This window comes from Heterocephalus glaber, unplaced genomic scaffold (assembly GCF_053883595.1).
Source record: "Heterocephalus glaber isolate CG9 unplaced genomic scaffold, H.glaber_assembly_v1.0 deba00001452, whole genome shotgun sequence".
Taxonomy (NCBI): domain Eukaryota; kingdom Metazoa; phylum Chordata; class Mammalia; order Rodentia; family Bathyergidae; genus Heterocephalus; species Heterocephalus glaber.
In genome coordinates, this window is record NW_028258302.1 from 17464446 (window position 1) to 17486652 (window position 22207).

Below are 22207 nucleotides of genomic sequence, written 5' to 3' on the forward strand. Positions count from 1 at the left end.
AGTGTTGTGTTTTTCAAAAGTTCAAAGACTAAGAAATGGGCCTTAAAGATAGTTTCCATGCCCACCACTCCCTGCTGCCACCCACTCATACTGTCCCCCTTTCTCATGGCTGTCTTTGTGCCCTGGCTATGTGTACTTCTCTCTGAGGGTTAGGACGCTGAGGTGAAGATAATTTGGCTTACAGTATGGACTGCCCAGAGTCAGGACAGCCCTCATTCAAAATCTGGCTTGGGTGTTGGGACTGGCAAATCCACATGCACACTCAGGGGCGGAGAAGGAGGTTTATTACTCCCAGAATGAGACTTTCTGGGGAGTGCAGGATAGGCTTCCTGAGATAGTCTAACTATGAGGGGCAAGGAGGATGCTTGGAGAGGGATTCCTTCTGGTTAACAAAGGTGGCCCTGGAGAGAGAGAGGGGCTTGCATGGCTTGAGCTTCCAGCTGGCGTGATGGGAGGGAGCCCCAGGGCCTTCCCATCAACCTGTGCAGTCAGGGGAGAAAGGAAGGGGAGGCCTGAGCCTAAATTGCTATCAGGCTCCACTGCACTCACAGGTGAGAGTCTGTGATCCCCCACTCTGGGGCTGGATGCTGCCAGAGAAGTTCTACCAATCATAGCAGCTTCCCAGAGGTGGGGAGGAGTGGGAGGAGTGGGAGGGGTTATACAACATGTACATCCACATCACAGTCTGGTCTTAGAAAACTCAAGCCTGATTTTCTTCTACTTTTTAACCCTATGTCTGCTCAAAGCAAAAACTTAAACTTTTCTTGCATGGCTCTCTGGAAAGTGAGAGACATCCACAATCTGGGACACCCCTGGACTCTCTGGATCTGTCAGTGCTTGGCTGGTGTCTGCCTCTGGGCCCAGGAGGAGTGGGGATGCTGGCCCTGCCCTTTTCCTCTTCCAGGCTGCTGACTTTCCTGTCATATCCTTCCTTTGCTCTGCGGCAGTCCACTTCAATGCACTTACATGGCCACATCTCAGTAGATGTGAGTCTGGACAGGGGAAAACCCCAGTAAATTCCAAAAGGGAAAGAAAATGTGAGAGCTGGCCCTAGTGGCTCAGGTTTGTAATTCCAGCACTCTGGAGCCGAAGGCAGGAGGACAGAAAGTTCAAGCCCAGTCTGGGCAACTTAGTGACTTAGTGAAATGGTTTCAAAATAAAAAATAGACTCCAGATGTAGCTCAGTGTGAAGGCCTTGGGTTCAATCCCTGGTATTGATTTTTTTTAAAATGGTGAGTGCTTTTTTGAAATTATGGTTTCATGTTTCTCTTCTGCTCCATTTAAAATAAAAGTTTAATATATTAATATACACCTGGATTTTTTTTCATTTGTCATTTTGTTATTTTGTACTGATTTTTATTTTATTTTTGTTTAGGTTTTACTGCTGCATATCCAACACAATCCTCCATTCCTTTTAAATCCCAAGCAACAATAATTAAAGAATCATTAAAAAAAAGGATTTAATAGTCAAGCCAAAAGATTTTGTCATAAAAAGGTAATGGCATTGTCTTACAGATTCTTTTCCTCTGGATTTTAGCCTCACATGACAGGCTGTTGTGTCCTTCTGTGAACAGTAGGGGACAGTATCATCCAAGGAGCCACAGCTCGCTTGGGCAAGACACATGACTAGGATTGTAAAATGAACTTGGGAAATTGGGAAATGTTATAAGGGACAGTGGGAAGGGGACGACACAACCATGTCCAGGAGTATGGAACCAAAAACACTTAAAGAACGTATTAAAATCGTAAAAGATAAAGTCCCCTAGATCTCAGGGGTATTAAGTAAAAGGTAAAAATCCCTCCACTGCAATCTTTTTTAAAAAATTAATTTTATTGGAACATTTTAGGTATACAGTATAATGAAATTCATCATTGGAGATTTGTACCTTTACATAATCCATCTTAGTTCTTATTTTTTCCCCATTCCCCTGCCCTCCCTTCAACCCTTCCACCCCTCCCTATTTACAAAAACTTTGTTTCCATTTTTTCATTTTCTCGTATTAATTCCATTCCCTTCTTTCCTTTCCCATTCCCCTCCCACTTCCTCTTCCCCTTTGCACCTTTTCTTCCTATTTCACATTATCTATTATACATTTTGACCCGTATTTACACTTTCAGTTTCTCACACTACAGAAACTATGCGATATTTACACGTGTGTCCTATTTATTTCACTTAAGGGGATGGCCTCAATATGCATCCATTTAGCTATAAATGTCTCTAGTTTCTTGTTCTTTATGGCTGAATAGTACTCCATTTTATAAAAAAACCACATCTTCTTTATCCAGTTGATGGACACTTGGGCTGTTTCCAAGCTTTAGCTATTACAAACTATGCTGCTATGAACATGGGTGCACATATATCACTGTGCTATGATTCTTTTAATTCTTTGAGGAAGATACCCCCAGCAGGGGAATAGCTGGGTCAAATGGGACCTCTAGTCCTAGTTCTTTGAGGTATCTCCGTACTGATTTCCACAGTGGTTGCATGAAATTACGTGTTTTTCTTCAGTAACACGAGAAAAGAGTTTGTTGAGAATTACCTTTATGATGAGATCTGCTCCCCCCTTTTTAAAAAAACTTCCTTAAACAATGTCCTATTACTGTTTCTGTCCACACTCTCGTCCCCAGATCTCTGTTTCCACCTCTGATCTGGAAAGTTTGTCTTGCTTTTGCTTCGGCCACCAGCAGGGGGTGGAAGCAACTCACAAGTGTCCTCAGAGTCTACATTTTTCATTCTTTCATTTAAACCAAATTTTAGGAATGGCATTCTTTCTTTCTTTCTTTTTTTTAGGAATGGCATTCTTTAAAAAAAATTTTTTTTTATTAGTACATGTATACAGTTCATAGTGATTACATTCACCATGGGGAGTTGGTACATGTACATAAACATCTTAAGGAATAGCATTCTTTTGGAGGAGTGATCATCCCACTGACCTTTTGCTGCATTCTAAACATTCTTGTCTCTGCCCACCTTGCCCTGGTGCCAGAGCAAGTTCTGAACACAGGGGAGGCTTGAAGCTGAGGGCCTTGGGCAGCCTCTCCACTGTGGCCTGATTCCTCCTGTATAGAGGAGCAAGACAATGTTCTAAGTTCCACTTCTGATAGTTTAGGAGTCTAAGAAAGCAAACAATAAAGAATATTATATATATATATATATATATATATATATATATTTTTTTTTTTTTTTTTAATTGTAGATTTCCCCAAAGATGATAAATACTTGCTCAGCCATTTTCTTTCTTTTTCTAATTTCTCTGTAACTGTCAGTCTTCCCCATTTTCTGTTTGGCTTCCCATTTGTCAACTTAATGATAATATATTGTCCATCTCCAGAGTATCCATAACTCAGCTTCCAACAAAGGTAACAGTGGCCACCATTTACTGATCCCTACTATCTGTCAAATCTTGTTTAGGTTGTATCTCTACTCTTTGGAACAATGCTGAAAGGAAGGGTTTATTATCTTAATTTAACAGAAGAGGAAACTGAGGCTTAAGGAGGTTAAATGACCCACCCAAGTTCATACAAAATGGGGTTTGGCACATAAGAGGCTCTAAATAAATATTTGCTGAATCAATGTTGAAAGAATTAGACCTCAACTCTGGCCTAGCTCACTGCAAAGCCTCTTACTTTTTCCACACCAGGCCACACCTGCCTTTGTGGCCTACAAGGCCATAAATTTGGTGGAGGAAAGTCAGCAGGTTTCTGAAAGACCATTGGCAAAAGAGTCTGGGCTCAAGAGTGGGCAAAACATGTGCAGAGCCTCTGTTCTGTGTGATCAGGCCTGACGACTCAGCCAGAAAACAAGCGGCCGACTTTGAAAGTTAGCATTTAAAATACTGCTGTTTCCCCAGAACATTTTCTACTGTGGGAGCCAAGATGGCAGCCAGCCAAAACTACAGGGGAGAAAGAGAGAAACCACTTGGAATTTTTATTCCAACTATTCAAAAGTAGTTGTATTTGGTTGACAATGTACAAACTAAGTATCTTAAAGCATTTTTTTTTTAAGTGGAATTTTCTGGAAAGGTCAGCGCTTCATAAACCAGGTTCTGTCACTAGCTAGGTCCTTGCCTTGAAACTAGCCACTTATTTTTTCTGGGCTTCAGTTTCCTCATCTGAAACATAAAATTCGGATTATGTAATTCTTGAAGTCTTCTCCAATCCTAAACAGAAAAATAGATTCTTATTCCATGCTCATTATTCTCATCTTTCCTGAGTAGAATGGGCATTGGAAATTAAGGAGCTTGTTCAACATCACCCAGTAATTTAGTGAAGCAATACAAATTAAAGACAGATTTTAAAACTCCAATGGCTCACCACCCTTCTTAAGACAGAATCGCACACACCCTTGCCCGGCCGCATAACTGGGCTGTCTCCTCACCTCAGTGCGGTGACCCACTTAGTACATCTGGGACATGGAGAGTCAAGGCCCTCTAGACCTGCACTTTCCTTCTTGCCGGCTCACAGTCCCCATGAGACTCTGGCTGCTGGGCTCAAGGATCCTTCACAGAACTCCATGTCTAGACGGGTAGTTTGGGCTGCTAGAAACAAAGTGTGTTTTCCTGAGCTTTTAATAATTATTTACACATGTGCTGTCAGCTTTGCATTCGTGAAGAGACATGCCTCTGTGTGACAGAGCCCAGCCCTGTGGCCTGCTGGGCATTTTCTTCCCCACCTCCTGCTTCTGTCTTCATCTTACCCTGGGGTGGTGGTCACTGTTTCCTGAGCTGTGTGACTCTAGGGCAGTGATGGCGAACCTTTCAGAGACCCAGTGCCTAAATTGCAACCCCAAACCCATTTATTTACCAAAGTGCCAGCATTGACTCTATATTCACTGTTATCTGATGCTCGGCTGCTGGGGCGATGCTGGGGCAACTTGGCTCTCATGCTGACAGAGAGGGCTCTGTGTGCCCACTGTGCCACGCATGCCATAGGTTCGCCACCACTGCTCTAGGGACACCACTTAGTGCCTTTCCATCTCAGTTTCCTCATTTTAGATAGATCTTTGCCAGGAATTACCAATCTCTGCTTCTAAACCTGATTCCTTCCAGCCCCAAATGTGCATGTACTAGTAGGGTATGGGGACTCTGTCCTCCAGCTGGGCACAATTTAAAACACAAGGTGACTCCATACAGTGCTGGACAGGAACTCTGCCTTCCAAAAGGTAGTGTGTCCCAGCTATGTGTTGTGGTAAAATTGTATAAAGTCTATACTGTTCCTCACTGACTTGATAAGATCCTGAACCAGGGGTCTTGTACATGTCAGGGACATTAAATGACAGGAAGTTCTGTTAGCTGAGATCACTATGTTCACGGAGGTAACTGTCCACTTGTACCCTCAGTAGGTTCTGCCCTACCTTCCCTCTGCGCTGTGAGTCAGTCACCAGCTCCCCTTCCTAAGAGGACTGCAGGACATGGTCCTGAAAATATCAAACCCTTGGCTGACCCTAATGACATGCCCCTTGAAGAGCTCTGCGTTTATTAACCCACTTAATCCTTATAATAACCTGTGGCCCAAGTCCCTTCATTATCTTCACTTTTCAGATGACTCTGAGACAAAAAGATGGCTAGGTAACTTACCCTGATAGGGTCAGGCCGGGCCAGGGCACTGCTTCTCTGGCATCTCCCTGGGCAGGCCCCCCCGCCCCCCCCGCCAGTTTATGTCCCAGCTTCCTCCTCCTTGCCATGATGGTGACTCGTGTGCCATCCATCCAGGAGCTCCGTGGCAGCAGCCACTGATGTGTTTTCCACGTCCCTAAATCCAATGACTGTCCCGATTCAAGTCTCCATTTCCCATGGAGTCACAGGAAAACACATTCTCTTTGCACAGGGTTTTTTTCTTTTTGAGGTGCTGGGGTCTTGTGCACGGTAGGCAGGGACTCTACCACTGAGCTACACCCTAGTCAGTCCTCATTTTCACAGTTTGGATGCAGCTTTGTCATCTGCTTCATGGAGCTTGGGCGTAGCTGACGGGCTGTGCCAGTGTCCTTGTCGTCCCCCTCTCCCCATGCAGGTCCTGGCCCACTGTACGTAGGGTCAGTTAGTGTCGCTGACTGAATCTTTGCCCACATCCTGCTCAGGGCATCCCAGAGGGCTGTGAATAAGCTGAAGCCAGGTGTGAGAAAGAGGAGAGCCCTGGAAAAAGAGGCCCGGAGGTGCTCTGAGACGAGACTGGCTTGAACCCGTGCTCATTTCTGACCTATCCAGGCCAGAGTGATGAGGACCTTCTCAGGTGGCCATTGTCACAGTCACCTCACTTTTTCCCTACGTCCTCCCCTCTGGGAAACTAAGAAACATAGGTTTCAGGAAAGCAGCTCCTCATTCTCCTTTCGGCCACTCCCTCAGGGCTCCCAGGGACCTTGCGGTTCTGGCGCCCTCCCCCATTCGGAATGGGATAGTGGCATCTGCTTGTTCGAGTCCCCATTTCTGTCTCTCACTCTTTACCTGTGGCTGGAGTGTGGAAACTCTGGTGCTGGAGAAGGCGGAGAGGCCCCAGAGAGGGAAGGGGAGAGGCAGATAGGGAAAGGTGTCTCCTAAGCGGTGAGGCTGAGCATCTCGAGCAGTCGCACCAGCGGGGCCTGTCCCTCTGGGACAGCATCTCCTGCTGAAGCCCAGCTGTGAATCGGGAACCGGAGCTGCTGTTCACAGCCAGCCTCTGTCTCTCCCTGGGGTGCTCTTGGGAGCCAGGAGCACAGTTGGAAAAACACAGGCCTTGTCCCACCTCGGCTTTTTGTAGGTTTACAGCAGATGAAGGAACTGTGGCCATTGGAGGTCCACGCTAGGGACAGACACTGGCTCCCCCGCCTGCTGCTCTGTGTTCCCTCCACTTCCTGGGCCACAGTCAAACTGAGCACAAGCTTCCTAGCCTTGGATGAAGTCAACAGGGTGACCCAGGCATTTGTAAAAGGCAACCATTTCCTCAGGAACTCTGACTTCCCCGAATGGTTTTGCTGTGGAGCAGCCACAAGATTCCCTGAATTTCCCCCTTGGGCCTGGCCTTCTGTTTACATCTCCAGCCCATTAGCCAACTCTCCATTTCCTCTCATGCTCACCTGAGAAACACAGGTTGCCTGCCCCCAAGAGTCCAAAGCAAGTGGAATGGCTTTGAAGAGTCAAAAGCAGACCTGGGGTCTTTAGCCCATGGCTTAATGCAGACCGAATTTTGTACTAGAAAATTTTGTACTAGAAAATCCAGTACATATGAAGATGTGACTGGCTCCAGGCTCTGGAATACTAAGTCCTCCGTGACCTGTGGAGACAGACACCTGGGGTGAGGAGGAAAGTGCCCTGCTTCCTTCCTTCTTCCTCCTCCTCCTCCTCCGCACGCCCAGCCCACCCCAAGCTCACAGGGTCGTGGGTTGTGTCCCACTCCTGGCACACAGTCTCCTGGCAGACGCTGCCCATTCAGGACTTTCATCTTCACACGACCTCTCAAAGTGTGTTTCAACGGAATGTCACCCCGACATGTTACGAGGGGGGAGGATGGAGATATAACCCCAGCTACCCCTGGCCCAGCCCCGCTGTGGAGGTCTTCATGACCACGTGACGGTCCTGGCTCCGTGAAGGCTGCTGTGGCCACTTCAAGTGTGATGGCGCAGGTGAAGATGAGCCAGGCACAGTGGTGCACATCTGTAAACCCAGCTACCACGGAAGCAGAGGAGGAGGAGGATCACAAGTTTAAGGCCTGCCTGGGCAAGACCCTGTCTCAAACTGAAACATTTTAAAGAAGGCTGTGGGTGTAGCTCAGTCGTAGAGCACCTGTCCAGCGTGAGCAACCTGCTGGGCTCCATCTCCAGCACCACCAAAATAAAATTTACAAAAGGACAATGATGTCACCATCCTTTGACATTACCCCTTTTACTGATTAAAGTGCTTATTTAATGCTGAGGCAGGTGTGGAGACAGCAGGTACAGCCTCCAGCACTGGGGCTCCACGGAGCACTGTCTCAGGAGGCAGACAGTGAGCTCTAACCAATGTGCATCCTACTCCCTCTCCATTTTGTTTGGTTTGTTTGGTTGGTTTTGCCCTCAGCCAAGAAAGGTTGCTAAGTTCATGCCAATCTCAGCTGGGATTCTTTTTCCCTGGTATTATATCCTCTGAAAAGCCCAAACTCGCCACTGTCACACAACATTAGTGACATGAACAGTAAAAGTTCTGGATATTTTGTGTCCATCCAGAGAGCCAGAGCACACCTCTAGCTGTTGCAGGAATACGTGTGACTTCTCTGCAGCTCTTTTCTCCCACAGAACTGACTTGGGCGTTGCATGGAGGGAGCAGCGTGCTGGGAAACCAGCTCTCCCTTCCACAGAGTCAAGTCCCCATTGTAGCCTTTGCCAATTTAGGTGGTGTAAATACTCCTACCTTGGCTAATCTCAAGTTACCACTGGCAACATTTATTTTTTTTAGATTCATTTTAATTAAGTTTATTGGTACATTTTAGATATACACAATGATCGCATTCATCATAGGGAAATTGTACCTGTACATGATATATCTTGTTTCTTCTTTTTTCCCCATTCCCCTCCCCTCCCTGCAACCTCTATTTACAAAAGGTTTATTTCCATTTTCTCCTTATTTTCTCATTTCCCTTCCTTCTTTTGCTCTTCCCCCCTCCCCAGCTCCCCTTCCCATTTGAACATTTTCTTCCTATTTCATAGTATCTATTATACATTTTGGTCTTTATTTATACTTTTGGTTTCTCACACCAGAGAAACAATGCGATGTTTACATATGTGCGTCTGATTTATTTCACTTAAAGAGTATGTCTCAAGGTGCATCCATTTACCTAGAAATGTCTTAAGCTTATCCTTCTTTGTGGCTGAGTAGTACTCCATTGTCTAAAAAACCCCCACCACACCTTATTTATCCATTCATCAGGTGATGGGCATTTGGGCTGTTTCTAAGATTTAGCTATTACAAACTATGGCTGTATAAACATGGGTGTGCATATATCATTGTAGTAGGATGCTTTTAATTCTTTCAGGAAGATACCAAGAAGGGGAATAGCTGGGTCAAACGAAACCTCTAGTTTTAATTTTTTGAGGAATCTCCACACTGATTTTCACAGTAGTTGCACCAGTTTACACTCCCACCAACAGTGAAGAAGGATTCCTTTTTCCTCACATCCCCGCCAGCATTTGTTATTGGTCAGTTTCTTGGTAGCAGCCATCTTTTCTGGAGTGAGATGGAATCTCAGGATTGTTTTAATCTGCATCTCTCGAATGACCAGTGATCTTGAACATTTTTTCATATATTTACTTTTCTGTTTCTACTTCTTCATCTGAGAAGTGTCTGTTTATTTCAGATACCCATTTTTGGATTGGGTCTTTAAATTTGGGAAGGCTGATTTGTTTGAGTTCTTTGTATATTCTAGATAATAGTCCTTTGTCTGAGGAACAGCTGGCACTGGTGACATTTATTTTTAACAGTTCCCTTCCCCAGCTGCCACTGGCCAGCACACTGTTTCCTGGAGGACTCCTTTCGGACACTCACTGGCCATTCATTAAAGGCACACGGGCAATCCTCTGTCCCTCCAGGCTGAGAGGTGACAGTCCTCTTGCTGTTTGCCCTGGACTCGAGCCAGTTGGCCTTGTGGCAGGGTTAAAGTATGATTGAGGCCCAGCAGCATTGTCAGATTTAGCAAATAAAAAAACATAAGATGCTCAGTTAAATTAGAATTTCAGCTAGATAATTATTTTAGTGAAAGTATATCCCAACCATGTCATGGGCTATACTTGTGCTAAATTAGCTATTTGCTGTTTATGTAAAATTCTAACCAACAGGGTGGGGTGGGGGGTGGCACAGCCATTCAAGTCTTCAGTTTTATCTGGCAACTTCAGCTCGCCAGAGAAAATGAACATCCATACAGTTCTCTTGAACCGATGGCAGTGTCAACCGAGCTCGTAGACTGAACTCCAGGCCTGGGCTGTTTGTGTACCTCGCTGTGCTGTGCTTTTCACTGCCTGCCTAACTCTCTGTCCCCTCTGTCCACCCAGGTCCCCTGTGAAGCAGAACTAGTTCTCCTGCTCCCACCTGCCACAGGGCCAGGGCCAGAGGGATGCACTGTATTTAAAATTAGGCACAGATTGGGCCAGGGATTTAGCTCAGTGGTTTCGCTGCCTGCTGTGCAAGCTCAAGGTCCTGAGTTCAATCCCCGGTACCAAAAAAAAAAAAGGAGCAAAATTCGGCACAGAGGGGCCTGCTTGTGGCACGTGTGAGTCTATCCTTTATCACACTGTCTTAGCCAGCCTGGAGTCCTGGGAGGAAGCTCTCTTCCTGTTGGAGAAAAAGCAGTAGGGACAGTTGAGTCTGGAGGTCCCAGGGTGTCAGAGACTGGCAAGCTGGGGAGTTATGCTTCCTGGTTTCAAATCTGGGCTTCATCACTTCCTGGCTGAGAGCTTCATGTCTCTGGGTCTCACTTTCCTTCAAGTGGCTCTAATAATACCCACCCTGCCAGGGAGTGGAGACAGCACACACCGTACACTCAGCACTGAACTTGGTACTGCCGCTTACAGCAGTGGGACTTTCAGCAAATTCATCCCTGTGTACCTTGGGGTCTCCAACTGTGAAATGGGTACAGTGAGCCCTTCCTCACTGAGTGATGATGTAAAGAAGACTGGCTTGGGAGAGCTCCTGGTGCCCAGTAGGTCTGCTACAAACTCCCAAACAGTAAAACATCTTCATATTTTCACACCGCTCACTGGGCCAGCTTCTGTCAACACGGATGTCCTCCTGGCAACTCACGCAGGAAAGGAGCTGCAGTGGCTGACACAGCTGTGAGCTCAGCGCTGTGGCTTTCTCCCCAACATACTTGCCTCAGTCAGCACTTGAGCCCCCTGAGCCCACTCTTTTTGTCTGAGAGTCAGAAATGATCTTGTATGGAACCAAGGCTGTTTTTGTTTCATTTTTGCTTTATAAACAGAAACACTCCTGATTTCTCTTGTTAAAAGCTGGAGGAAGCTGAGTCAGGTGGGGTGTGGTTAATGTGAAATCGCCACCCTTCCCTCACTGTGGGTTTGGCTTACCCAATCCCTGCACGCTGACTTGCCCATCAGTCATGTTTGGTGTTCCTTTTTACACTCATTTCTCTAATGACATGAAAAAACAGCAGCTTTCTTGTGCAATGCAGCATGGCATAGTGGAAAAAGCATGGGCCTGGGGAGCCCCAGCCTGGGTTGGAATTCCTGCCCCATCACTCAGGAACTGAGGTGGAGATGGGTAGCCTGGGAAAGGTGGAGCTGGGCTTTCATCCACCAAGTGGCAGTGGTGCCTCTCTTGTAGGATTATGGGGAGGCTTAGTGTTAATGAATGCAAAGCTGGTGGAAAAGCACATTGGGATTCATGTATCCTCATGACACCACATTCTCTCCCCTTTCAGAATGATGTCCCAGGCCCTGGGTCCTACAACATCATCCACTGGTCTCCAGTGTTCAGCAGTGTCTCCTTGTCCAGGAAAGGGACCTGCACTTTTCCTTCCATGGTGAGAGTCCCTCTGGGAGAGCAACTGGTCAGTAATTTCCTCCAATCAATATATAATTGTACATTGGATGGTAGCTCTTTCTCTCCAAAGGCCTGTGGTTCTGATTAAGAGAGTAACCACCATCTCCAGTCTCGTGCACATAAACTCCACTGTCATATATTCCCAGGGTGGGAAGAGAAGCTAGAGGAATATGCAGGACTTGATTATCCAAACCGATTTTTGTCATCATTGAGTAGATTAAGCAAGCATCTCCCTGAGAATTTTAGGCAGGTCAAGAAAATGTTACTCTTTTACATCTTGCCAGAATAGAAATTTTGCTCTTGCTTGATTTAATTGAGTTGTTCAAATTATTGAGAAATCTGATGGGACCAAAAAGAAAGCAAGGAGTGGAGCTGAAATTTATTGATTCCTGACCCTTATTTCTCTTCCTTGTGCAGTGTGAGACTTTATCTTTATTGAGAGCTCTAACAATGAAATAGCTGTTTGAGGTTGTACCAGTGACCTTGGCTGGACTTGGGAGAAGATAGTCTTCTTCTGTTTTGTTGTTTTTGCCATGCTGGGGATGGCAGCATGTGTGAGCTATGCCTTAGCTTGAGAGTCCTTTTCTTAAAAATATATTCATAAATGGGCAAGAAAAATAGATTATAGCAAGGTGAATGAGCCAAACAAGGGCAGGGATAGCTGGAGTAGAAAAGTGAAAAAGAAAGCAAAGCCAGATTCTAACATTATCAAAGCACATGTGCCTTCTCGTCCCTTGAAAGGTTATAATAATCTCTCGAACAGATGTATTATGATGCCTGACATTGGAATTGATACATCTTTTTTTTTTTTTTTAAACTACACAAAGGAACCCTTTAAGACACACTGAATGTATCCACTTCTTACTGGAAGTCAACTTTGGCAAAGTTGAATACTCCAGGAGAAACCAACTTTGGAGTTAACTCCCCATTACCAAAGAAGCTGAGGAGGCACACGCCTCCAGGAGTTCGCAGAACAGCCAGGCCTCTATTTGTCTGTTCCCCCACCCCCATCCCGCTAGAAAAGACTCAAAAGCAATCGGCAAAAGGAGTACCATCTCACAACATCCTCGCACAGAAAGCAAGCCTTAAGATCTAATCCTGACTCAGCCTTGGAGTCTCGATGTGACCTCAAGCACGTCACCCTTCTGTGTCCCAGTTGCCTCATAAAAGCGGAGACTCCCTGGAGGCTCTGGGCAGATTGCAGGGAGCAAAATACCCTTTGAAACTGCAAAGCATTATACACATGCTAAATATTATGATTGTTACCACCTGAGTCACGAATAAGACTTCCTGCAACGCCCAAGACTTCTGTCCGAGAACTTCTTTACCAAACAGTGGCACTGCCTATTCCTTCTCAGTGCCAAGAAAGGGACTGCATTGGAACCTATGATCAATGCCCTGCTGGAGTTCACCTGCAATTTACTTTTCAAATGAGAAGGTCGGGCTGTCTGGAGCCTGAGAGAAGATCTGAGTATTATAGCATCTAATCAGGCCTTTCAGATCTTTGAAAAATTCAAAACCAGACCCAGAAGAAGGCAGACATTGCGTTGGCCTCCCTTTGGTGGTCATAGGAGTTTGTGTTTCTAAACACTTGAGTTTCTGTATCCTTGGGTAGGGGCCTTGTGCGGTGATGAGGTCTGTCAGGCGATTCCCTCCATCTTCCCTAACTCGTATATGACCCGGAAGAGAATGTCTTACCGCTGCCCTCCCACATGTAGCACCTTTTCTACTTCCAGATCCCAAGACTCGGAGGGAATTAGAATAGACCTCATCAGAGAAAGATCGCCATGGCCCAGAGGAGTGTGGTGATGGGTGAGGCTGACCAAACAACTCTGTGGGTCTATAAATTTTAGAAACTTCCTGATGCCTGTTGGAACAACTCCACCCAGCCTTTTGAGAAGACCTGTCACCTCTCTAAGTTCAAATGATATAAAGTGCCTCCTTAATACACACCAAATCTTTGCTCTACAATTGTACACAGTACTGACTAGGAAGTTAAATGAGGCAGGGGGGTGGGGACTTTGGTAGCCTTTCTCTGTATGCACATAGCAGGAGTGGTGTGGAGAAGTTAGTATGTGTTGGAGAGAGGTTCATAAACACCAGCATGTGGCCAGATTGGAGACCGAAGGTTGGGTGGGTAGCCCAGGGGTGTGGAGTATTGGTGAGTGAGTGTTAATTTAGCTACACTCTGAAACAAATCCTTTTATGATACCTTATGAAACTTGCCCTTATTGGGAATATTTTAGAATATTTTTTTTCCAAAATGTAAAATTAATAGGTCTTTTAAGCCAAAAAAAAAATTCCATGGTCAACTAACTTCGCTACAACCCCGGGGCCGTGCTCTCAACCCATTCCTCTTTGGAATCGGGTATCTGACCATTCTGTAGGGAAGCAAACCACCTGGCTAAGGATGTTTGTCTTACCATTTAAGTAACAGAACTTTGGTTTCCTCATCTGTAAAGTGGGAGTAATCACAATACAGTACCCACCACTCAGAGTTGTCATGCAGATTAAAGGAAACACAAAGTACATGGTAAACAGTTGGCCAAAATGCACAGGCAAATGTTTGTACAAGGCTGGTGGGGGGGTCCTTATGTCTGAGAAATCAACAGATTGCTATGGTTAGAAGGAGGCAGAGCTGGGACTCGGACCCAGGTTAGGCTCTGAATGAGACTTCAGGGTCTGGTAGTTCACTCACCTGCAGACCACTGTGGTCCATGAACCAGACCTGAGAATCATCACCACCGGCACAGGGCAAAGTGGGGCCCGGAGCTCATGCCACCCCTCGGCTTCCCTCACATTGTGCACTTGTATAGTCATTGACCCCATCAAGCCCAGAAAACCCAGGGTAATGTTCTCAAGCTTTTAACCATAAAATTGTGGGAAATGTTTCGTTTTATCGGACTCCAATACTTGCCATACTCTCGAGGGTAAAGTGATGTTATCGCTAAGTTTCTATGGCTTTTGTCCCTGTTCATTTGGCAAACACTGATTGTGTTTGTTTGTTAACTGAAAATATTTTGTCGTGGCTTCCTGAAAGGAATGGCATTAGTTCTGTTGAGATAGCAGAAAGATTGTAGGGTTTTATGAAAACAGTAATTCGCCCAGCGGGGGTAGGAGGCACGGGATGGGGAGTTTTGTTCGGCCTTCTGACTCTGAGATGTGGGAACCATCTGTGCTTAGGCCATTTAGCCCACTTAACCTTAGGAACAAGATGTAAAGTTTCATGCAGGAGGAAAGGCTTGGTTGGGAGAAGAGAGTCAAACCTCCCATTGCATGAATTACCCAATAGCTGATGAATCAAGTGTACTTGGCCCAGAACAGGATGGGTGGAAATGCATTTATGGCAAAATTATTTTTGCCAAGTCCCGAACAGAAGATGAATAATTTGAGTTGGCTTATAGCAGTCAAACAGGCCCAAACTTGCATTTTCCAAGAGCAAATGCTCAAAGCCTGAGGTCACTTTATCATTGTCACCTACCACAGTGTCACCTTTTAGAAAATACTTTTAGACCTGGTGCTGGGTACTATCTTTTTGACACCTGACCTTTAGAGCCACAAGATTCCATGACGATGCTGATTCCTCTGGCTTTTTCTCTTCTCACAGAGTGCCCGATTGGACACCATTATTTCTAAATATCCTGCGGCTAATGCGTACACTATCCCATCCAATTTTGCTTCGAAGAAAGACTTCAGTAATTCTTGTTCCAGCATGTTCCAGTTGCCAATCTGCGTGAAAGTGCTCAAATCTGAAACTCCTGCCCCAAACCATTATAATGTAAGAGCACTGCGTATACCTGCTAAATATAAATTGAACGAATGGCTTGCTGATATGAAAGGGAGGGGGAGCTTGGGAAAATAGTATTTGAATTCTGTTTGTAAGACAGGTAGCATTTGTCGTCTAACCCATGGGTACTAATTCTGTGCAAGAATCTGACAGGGACTTTGCTGAACCCAGTGAGCGGTGTGGGTGACACTGAGGCCGGTGGGCAATAGTAGGAAGACCCCTGCCCTGAAAAATACTTCTATTTGAATCATTCCAGTCACATAGCCTTTCAGGGACACACTTTTCTCATCTGTAACAATGGTACATTATTCTGTACTTTATCGGCCTAGTCACAATTCATTTAATTTTTAGGTTCTTATTGGGAAAATCAACTTCTACCTTTCCATGTCAAAAGATTTTTTTTTTTTGTAACTATTGCACTCTGCCAATTATGGTACAGGTAGGTTCGGGTCAAATCTCAACCTGCAATCTAACCATATGGCCTTGGGCAAGTCCCTTAGTCTTTTAGGACTTAGTTCATTGGGCTGTAAAACAGGGATATCTGTTTACCTCATAGTGTTAATGCAGATGTGAAATGGCATATTCTAGGCTGGGCAGATGCACACAAGGACTATACAGGACCTGGAGAAGGCTAGGGCAGTCTTTGGCAGGTCTCCCACCCCCTAGAGCCACAGTGGTAAAACAGAGTTCATTATCCCTGCCCTGTGGGGTTTTATATGAAGCCAGTGAGACAAGAGTGAGAGCACTCTGAGATGCATACGATATGAGTTGTACAAAAAATAGTGAGCCTACTGTGTGTATTTAAAAGTATTTCACCCTTTCATTACTTCACTTTTCAATTTCCTCTTTGGTAGTATTTATAAACCATATTTATTTTTCGAACTACAAAGAGCCTGCCTATCTTCCTTGATTGAGCCCATCAATTCTTTTTTTTTGTACTGGGCATCGAACTCAGGACCTTATGCTTGTAAGGCAGGCGGCAGAACCACTGAGCTAAATCCCCAGCCCTGAGCCCATCAATTCTAATAAGTTCAAGACAACCTGAGTCTAAGCCAAATGTAATGGGATCTAGTTGTGTTGTTTAAAATCTTCTGGTAGCCATATTTAAAAAGTAAAAAGGAATAGGTAAAATACATTTTTACAATGCATTTTGTTTAACCTAGAAGATCCAGAATATTATTTCAACATATAATCAGTGTATAAATTATTAATTAGGAATTTTAGGAAGATTCTTTTCTTGTCCTAAGTCTTTAAAGCCCAGTGTTTTTTGTTTCTGTTTTTTTTTTTTTTTATACCGGGGATTGAGCTCAGGACCTTGGGCTTGCAAGGCAGTCGGTGGCACCACTGAGCTAAATCCCCGGCCCCCAGTGTGTATTTTGATAACCATATTTCCAGCTTCGATAGCCACAAAGACTCATAGCTACTGCACTGGGTGGTACAACTCCAGAAAGTCTTCCCTTAGGATAACGGGGTGAATGCGGTGATGATGGTGGTGTACTTTTCATGGACTAAGTGCTAAGAGTTATTTATTCATCATATTTAATACTCACAAAAATCCATGACATAGATGATCTTACTCTCAACTTATAGAAGAGGAAGCTGAGGCTCAGAGAGGCGAAGGGACTTGCCCTAGGTCACCCAGTTCAAAGGGATCATTTGGCATCAGTGGGCTCAAGTAAAGAGCTGGCGAATAAGAGGTCCTGCTGTTCTGGTCCAGCCAGACTTCCCTTCATGAGTTCTGTTTCTACTGTGTGCCAGCCTGGTGTGGTACAGTGGTACTCAATGGGGAACTTAGACAAGAACTGGTCAGACAAACAATAATTACAAACTGTGGGCAGCTTTGAGGGAGAAGCCTGCGAGAGAATATGTGGGGGCTACAGAAGTGGCAGTACCACCCTTCAGACTTGGTGGTCAGAGAAGGCTCAGAGGCTGAGACCAAGAATTGAAAGAAAGGCCAGAGCTGCACAAAGGTCCTGGGACAGCAAAGAGCCGCCCATGAGACCTCCAAGAAGGTGGAATGGCTATCGATTGTGAGCTAGGAGGCAAGGGAGGCCAGGCAGACAGGCAGTGGCCAGGCAGCACATCCTAAAGACCCCAGGAGGGAGTTTGAACTTTCTTCTCTGCACTGGGGAGCACCTGAGGGGGTGGGAGCGTGGGGTGATGTGATCTGAGGTAGCTGCTGTGTGGAGAATGACCGCAGTGAGGTGCTGGAGAACAAGCGTGGAGACTGCTCGGCTGACAGGAGAGAGGACAGGCTGTGGTCCATGGAAGCACCACGAAGGTGCGTGGCCTTCATTCTGAGAGGGCGGGGCGACTAGGAGATGAACATGACATGGACTGTGCATAGGCCCCGGATGCAGCAAGCATGTGATGACAAATGTCTGTGACATCGAAGGACAAACCCTTTGTTCCACCCAAATATTAATCTGGAAGCGACCATTTCCCAAGTCAGAGTTATATCCTCCTGCCAACGGATCAACAATTAGTAGGGGCATGGGGTTTGTTCATTGTAATTATTTTTTGCCATCTTGGTTTTATTTTTTTCCTAGTTTTTATATTTTATTAATGTATGTTTGCCTCACATAATGATTATACTCCTTGTGTGAAGTTGGTACATAGCACATTTTAATTCCTTCTCTAATCCCCTTGCCTCCCTTCCCTGAATCTCCTGATTCCCTCCCCATTTGAAAAAGATCTATCTTCCTACTTCCTATTGTCTTTTATTATTCATTATTATTTTAATGTGACTCTGAGTATAACACATGCTCAGCATAAAACACGTCCAGCGCTATGGAAACCCAGACTGCCAGTAGAGGACCCCCGTAAGTCTGCTTGCCAAGGCGACCCATGGCCAACAGCCAGGTGTGATTTCTTTCACACTCTCCTCCCTGGTCCCTCCCACAGAATCAGGATCCTGCTGCACCCCAGTCCACACACATTCTCTGCTTAACAAGATCTTGGACTTCTCTCCATGGCAGTCCAACAGCTCTGCTCCATTCCCTTCTAACCAGCTGAATATTTTTCTAAGGGCAAAATCTTCCCATGTCACAGGGCATACAAAATGCCCCCCTTTTCCGTGGCTTTTCTGTCTGGGTGAGGAATAAAGCTGCAGTGCTGTTTTGTCTGCAGGAGGCTTTTTTTTTCCACCCAGGAGAACAATAGTGGAGTCAGCTGGTGGGAGTAGAAATCCGATAATCTTGTTAGCCACGCTGCACTTTGAGGTCTTTTGGGCCTCACTTTGCCTGGGCCACTGCTATTCCCCCCGCTTCTCCTTTCCAGTCCTTTACCTTGGTACCATATTATTACCTACTCTCTGGTGACCTGGCTCCTCTCCCATGGCCAGTAATTAGCCTGCCCATCTGGCCTTTTTGTTTGTCCTCTCTGCATGCCATTAGGACCCTGGGAAAAGCAAAATTCCTCCACTTTTGTCAACACCAAATCAAAATGCCATCTGCATTTGTCAAGAAACATTTTTTTGACAAAGGAATATCACAGAAAAATCAAACCATCCTGCCTAGTAAACAGAATCACTTGTTCAGTAAATATTCCCAGGGAGTGATGGCAGGCACGCTTTTTATTGCATCTGTTATCTATAAATATAGGAGACTGGCTGCAAATTGGCATTTAAAATATTTGTGATTCATGTGTAACAAAAGAATGATCTCAGGAGTTTGCTTTTTCCTATTAGTTTGAGAGATCAGGACGTACTGGGCACCCTTAAATGGATATTACATGGAGTAGGCAAAATTCTTAATTTCTGGTTAGTCCAGAAAAATTGAGCCAAGAGACTGCTTATAATCTCAAATGGTAGGATTTTTGTGTGTGCCCCAAATGCTCTGTTTATAGAGGGACTGTTTGAACAGTGAGGAATGCAACTAGGGATCAGGGTGGGGACAGGTAACACTAAGTGTTCTGAAAAGAATAAATGCAGAAAAAATGATGAAAAGTAATTTACATGTATAGCATTACCCCCTTAGAAAAACACATTCCTATAGATGATTTCCGATGACCTCTTGAATCCTGCCCCCCCCACCATAGCCAATAGAGCAGGGAATTAATTATCAGATCCATTTTAAAGACGAGAAAACGCAGGTTCAGAGAGGTTAAACAGCCTGAGCAGGGTCACCCAGGGACTGTTGTCTGCACCACGTTGGGTGACCAGACTTGCTGGGGATCACAGCTCTTTTGAGCTGGGACAATTGTGGAGGCACAGTTTGACTTTCTCAGCGCCTGTCAGTTCACTTTCTAAGGACAGGTTTAAATTTGACTTTTTTTTAACTGAAATTTTCCACCTGTCCAGGCAGAGAGGGCGAGAGAGAGAGGAAGAGACAGAGAGAGAGACAGACAGACAGACAGACAGAGACAGACAGAGACAGAAACAGAGAGACAACTGAGCACACCAGGTGTTTTTCCTCCCCCAGGCCTCCACCTCTTGCTGCCAGCAGCAAAATAATGTCTCCGGCCGAGCTGGGTTTATGTCTGAAACCCAGAGGGGACTGTTCACTGCCGCTGCTGTGGGACCCGCTCTAGGTGAGCAGCTCCTTTCGCTGCCCTTCACCTACACTTGGCGCTCCAGCTTTGATACACAGGCACCTGTTTCTTTGTAGGGCATCTCTGTGGACAAAGCTGGGCCTTGGGGAGGAGGAGGAGAGGGGTGAGGGCCTGGCTCTGCCAGGGGGTGTGGCTGGCCCCCGAAATGTCCCCAGCAGCCTTCTTGCCCCTTCTCCTGACCAAGCTGGGCAGCCAGGTGGGAAGTGGCCTCTCTCCTCAAAAGTCACACACTCACATGCTCCAGGTGCCATGGCAGCCCCTGGCCAGGGAAAGTTCAGCCTGCTCCTTTGCCACAGACTTGCCACTGTGCCTTGTGACTTTGTTACCGAATCCTAACTCGGTGGGTCTATCAGCTTTGTTTCCTGAACCTGCTCCCCGTGGTGTTTCCCATGCAGCCCTCATGTGTCTGTTCTCACAGCTCCATGTGCTTAGCCCTGATTTCCGGGTGAGGAACTGGAGGCTTAGAGGGTTGAAATGACTTGTCCAGTGTCACCCAGCCAGTAAACGGCAGACCCAAGCCCAGAGCTGTCTGACCCAGGAGCCCGCTGGCCTGTCTCACCACAGGGCCCCCTGGAGCGTCTGGACCCAGAGCAGCCTGGCTGCAGGAGCCATGGTGCTTCTACGCTCGAACCACACCCTCCATGCTACTACATCAGTCAGGGGGACTCCCACCTCCCCCGCCGGAAGCCTTGGGCCCCAGAGCCTGGAAGAGGGTAGGGAGGCTTGGCTTCTGCAGTCACACCCATTGCACAGGGGGGTGTGGAGAAAATTGCAGTGCCCGTCAGATTTCAGCAAATCCAGATTAAAATTGAGAAGATTAGTCTGAAGCTGCAGAACAAACCCAGCGCTAATTAAGAGGCTCAACCTGGGAAAGCTCCTGCCTTCCATCATCTGAGGGCAAAGCCCCACCTTGTGTGTTTGCACAGAGGAACAAAGCTGGCATCTCTAGGGGTTGGCCAGAGTCCCTGCTGGTGAGCCCTGGGCTGTGGGCACCCCATAGCCAGGCACAGCTCCTTCTGGTCCTGTCCCGGTCCTGTATTGTCTCCAACTCTTTATAATCCAGAGCAGGAGGAGGAAGCATCCTGGCACCTGCTAAGCACTCACCATGTGCCAGGCTGAATGCTTCATAATTCCCCACAACACATGCTCAGGAAGCCATCGTTCTTTTATCCCCATTTTACAGGCAAAGGTGAAACATAGTTCCCAAGCTGGGTGGTGCACACCATAATCCTGGCTATTTGGGAGGCTGAGGCAGGTGGATCACAAATTTGAAGCCACTGGGACAACTTGGTGAGACTCTGTCTCAAAATAAAAAAGGACTGGTGATGAAGCTCAATGCGAAGGATCTAATTTGATCCCCAGTTCTGAAAAACAAACAAACAAACAAAAACAAAAGGAAAAAACAGAACAAAACTAAACAAACAAACCCTTCCTTTTAAAATTACTTAAAGTGGAATGGCTAAGGCAAAAGGTATGTAAGATATTTAAGAATTTTGATACTTGTGATCAAATTGCCCTTCAGTGCAAGGGTAATTTATCCTCCCTGTCTCAGGGCACTTGTCTTCCCTCACTTTTGCCATCACAGGAGATGATCTTTTCAATAAAATCTTGCTGATGTGGACCCTATTGTTGTTTTTAGAACTTTTGGAATGGAAAGGTAAATTCTATTTAAAACAATTAAGATGAAATTCTGCTCTGAAAATTTGAAACACTTCTAGGCTTTATTTTTTTTCCATTCATGCATATTTTCAAAACAGGTCCATGTGGCCTTGTGGCCTTTTTCTGTGTCTTTTTTTTTTTTTGATGCTGGGGATTGAACTTGGGACCTTGCGCTTGTGAGGCAGGCGGCGGCACCACTGAGCTAAATCCCTGGCCATTCATGGCCTCTTTCTTTTTTTTTGGTACTGGGGATGGAACTCAGGTCCTTGCGCTTGTGCAGCAGGCGACGAAACCACTGAGCTAAATCCCCGGCCCTCATGGCCTCTTTCTGATTGTCAGCGCTGACAACCCATCAGATTGGCCCTGGTACTAACTCCACCCCTGGACTGGGAGTTTCAGGCTATTTCCAGATCCTCAGCTACTGGTGCTATGTGCACCCTAGTATCTCAAACCTTTTCATTCTGTTGAACAATCCCCTTAATTTCCAAGGAATAGGAAGCTTGGGTCCCAGTGTGCAGACATCTTGAAGGCCTTTGCCTGGTGTTGCTGCTTTTACCTCAAACACTTGCACCCATTTTCAGGGCTACTAACAGTTTAGGGAGTCAGGCCTTTCCTTCATCCTGGCTCAAGGCTTTTTACTCCCTGAAGTTTTATACACAAATTAATGGGCTTCTTCCCCAGTTTCTTCAGATACAGCATGGTGGTGTTGTGGGAA

The 22207-nt window shown here is 45.9% G+C and overlaps 1 protein-coding gene across 2 annotated transcripts in view; it reads left to right on the forward strand.

Moving 5' to 3' along the window:
- The window catches only part of Stpg1 (sperm tail PG-rich repeat containing 1), a 50470-nt gene that overhangs the window by 15882 nt on the left and 12381 nt on the right, over positions 1-22207 (forward strand). The window contains exons 5-8 of one of the 2 annotated variants that reach the window (XR_015452786.1): positions 1376-1495; positions 11374-11475; positions 13232-13307; positions 15103-15196. Coding sequence is in view for 1 of the 2 variants with exons in the window: in XM_021263071.2 (XP_021118730.2) it covers positions 11473-11475; positions 15103-15273; positions 19704-19812 (283 nt within the window). In the remaining variant the exon portion in view is untranslated. Of the gene's footprint in view, positions 1-1375; positions 1496-11373; positions 11476-13231; positions 13308-15102; positions 15274-19703; positions 19813-22207 lie in introns of those variants that run through there. The other variant, XM_021263071.2, reaches the window with a different exon arrangement.